Genomic DNA, 2,988 nt, shown 5'->3' with positions numbered 1-2,988 from the left:
GGAACCCAAAACCGGGGTGGTGGTGGGACCCCATCCTTGGTGTGGGGGGAACCCAAACTCAGAGTGCTGATGGGACCCCATCCTTCATATAGGGTCAGGGAACCCAAACTTGTGGTGGTGGTGGGACCCTATCCTTCGTGTGGGGTCGAGGAGCCCCAAACTACTCGGCAGGACCCACAGCGGGGCCGGCGGGAGCCCATTCGTACCTGGAGGAAACGGATGAGGTAGCACAGCACCATTTTGTTGATCCTGGGCAGAGAGTGGACGACGGCGACGGCCGCCTCGGGGTTCTCGTAGTGGGTGATGCAGCGCTCGTAGAAGTCGTGCGGGATGAGGGGCTCCTCCAGCTCCCGGTACCACAGCTTCAGCAGCGATGCTGTGGGGATGGGGGGAGGTGTGACACCCCAGAGTGGCATCACCTCCCATCCCGCGTCCTCCCCACGCCCTCCCCACCCCCCCCGGGGGTCCTACCGGGAACGTGGGGGTCCTCCAGGCCGGTGGGGATCTTCCACTGGTCCACCTGCAGCTTCAGAGCATTGACCTCATCGATGTCGCCGGGGACTCTGCATGGGGGGACATCTGGAGCTGCTGATGGCTCACGGCACCCCATGACGGGGCTGGTGGCACCTCAGGAGGGGACAACCCCAACACGAACCCCAACCGACCACGGACACGAATGTGACCATGGATACCAACATGACCATGGACGCCAATGTGACCACAGATCCCAACGTGACCACGTTCCCCAGTACCACCAAGAACCCCAACGTGACCATGGATCCCCAACGTGACCACAAACCCCAACGCGATCACAGATCCCAACGTGGTCATGAACCCCAAAATGACCAGGAATCCCAACATGACCACGGATCCCAAAATACTACAGATCCCAATGTGACCACGGACACCAATATGACTCCGTGGTTCCTGACATGACCACAGATCCCACCATGACCATAAACCCCAACGTGACCATGGACCCAAACAAGACCCCATGGCCGTGGTTCTCAGCATGAGCGCAGATCCCACCAAGGAAAGTGACCACGAACCCCAGCGTGACCACAGATCCCACCATGACCATGAACCCCAAAATGACCCCATGGTCGTGGCCGTGGTTCTCGACATGAGCACAGATCCCAGCACGACCACGGACCCAAACAAGACCCCATGGCCATGATTCTCTACATGACCACACACCCCAACATGACCGCGAACCCCACCAGGATCCCATGGTTATGGCCATGGTTCTTGACATGACCACAGATCCCACCATGACCATAAACCCCAAAATGCCCCCATGGTCGTGGCCGTGGTTCTTGACATGACCACAGATCCCACCATGACCATAAACCCCAAGATGACCCCATGGTCGTGGCCGTGGTTCTTGACATGACCACAGATCCCACCATGACCATAAACCCCAAAATGACCCCATGGTCGTGGCCGTGGTTCTTGACATGACCACAGATCCCACCATGACCATAAACCCCAAGATGACCCCATGGTCGTGGCCGTGGTTCTTGACATGACCACAGATCCCAGCACGACCATGGACCCAAACAGTGGCCATGATTCTCTACATGACCACGAATCCCACCATGACCAGGAACCCTAACATGACCACGCATCCCACCATGACCATGAACCCCAAAATGACCCCATGGTCGTGGCCGTGGTTCTTGACATGACCACAGATCCCACCACGACCAGAAGCCCCAAATTGACCATGGACCCAAACAAGACCCCCTGGCCGTGGTTCTCAGCATGAGCACAGATCCCACCAAGATCATGGATCCCAACATTACCATGAGCCCCAAAATGACCAGAAACCTGAAAGTGACCACGAACACCAACGTGACCACAGATCCCACCATGATTATAGACCCCAACGTGACCACAGATCCCACCATGGCCATAAATCCCAACGTGACCACGGAACCAAACAAGACTCCACGGTCATGGTCATGGTTCTTACATGACCACGGATCCCACCATGACCACAGACCCCACCATGACCACGGTGGGCATCACGTAAAGCTTTCCTTCCACCGATGAAAAATGTCTCCACGATGCTGGAGCTGCTCCTGCTCCCCGGGGCAGGAAAAAAGAAGCCACGGGATGGGGTGGTGATGGCACCACGGGGTTTACCTGAAGATTCCTTCTGTTTGATCCCCGTTGAGTGCCAACACCTCCTCGGAGAGGCGCGTTTGCACCCAGGGCAGCTGCCGGTCAGGATAGCGCTCCTTCTGCATGGCGATGATGTCCTGCAAGGAGCTCCCAAACATGGAAGGATTGAAGACGGCGTTCTTGGCGTGGCGGATCTCCTCGATGTTGGGCTTCTTCAGGCCCTGAGGGAGGCAGAGAGGTGGTCCTGAAGTCACTGTCTTCATGTGGGGCACTTTGATGGCAGATGTGGGATAGAGAAGGGGGGAGTCCTGCTCATCATGATGGGATGCAGAAGAGAAGATGGATGTATAGGATGTAAACGTGGTGGGATGGAGAGGATACGAGCATGATGGGATGCAGAAGAGAAGATGGATGTATAGGATGTAAACGTGGTGGGATGGAGAGGATACGAGCATGATGGGATGCAGAAAGGATGGATTTGGAGGACGTGGGTGTAGGATGCAGAAGGGATGGATGAGGAAGATGTGAGCATGGTGGGATGGAGAGGACATGAGCACGGTGGGATGCAGAAGGGATGGATGCAGAGGACGTGAGCGTGGTGGGACACAGAAGGGATGGACGTGGGGGACGTGAGCGTGGTGGGACACAGCAGGGATGGACCTGGAGGATGTGAGTGTGGTGGGACACAGCAGGGATGGACGTGGAGGACGTGAGCGTGGTGGGACACAGAAGGGATGGACGGGGAGGACATGAGCGGGGTGGGACACAGCAGGGATGGACGTGGAGGACGTGAGCGTGGTGGGACACAGAAGGGATGGACGTGGAGGACGTGAGCGTGGTGGGACACAGCAGGGATGGACG

General features: G+C 57.4%; 1 protein-coding gene across 1 annotated transcript; it reads right to left on the bottom strand.

Moving 5' to 3' along the window:
- Positions 1-97: 97 nt before the first annotated feature.
- LOC104916984 (rho GTPase-activating protein 39-like) lies at positions 98-2,982 on the bottom strand. Its single transcript, XM_010728052.3, has 3 exons — positions 2,149-2,982; positions 472-563; positions 98-376 (listed from the first exon to the last, which is right to left on the bottom strand). The coding sequence occupies exons 1-3, from the start codon at positions 2,676-2,678 to the stop codon at positions 129-131; spliced, it is 870 nt and encodes a 289-aa protein (XP_010726354.2). The 5' UTR covers positions 2,679-2,982; the 3' UTR covers positions 98-128.
- Positions 2,983-2,988: the final 6 nt, after the last annotated feature.

Source organism: Meleagris gallopavo, unplaced genomic scaffold (assembly GCF_000146605.3).
Source record: "Meleagris gallopavo isolate NT-WF06-2002-E0010 breed Aviagen turkey brand Nicholas breeding stock unplaced genomic scaffold, Turkey_5.1 ChrUn_random_7180001952607, whole genome shotgun sequence".
In the NCBI taxonomy this organism is placed as follows: Eukaryota; Metazoa; Chordata; class Aves; order Galliformes; family Phasianidae; genus Meleagris; species Meleagris gallopavo.
This window is presented reverse-complemented; position numbering and strand designations above follow the sequence as displayed.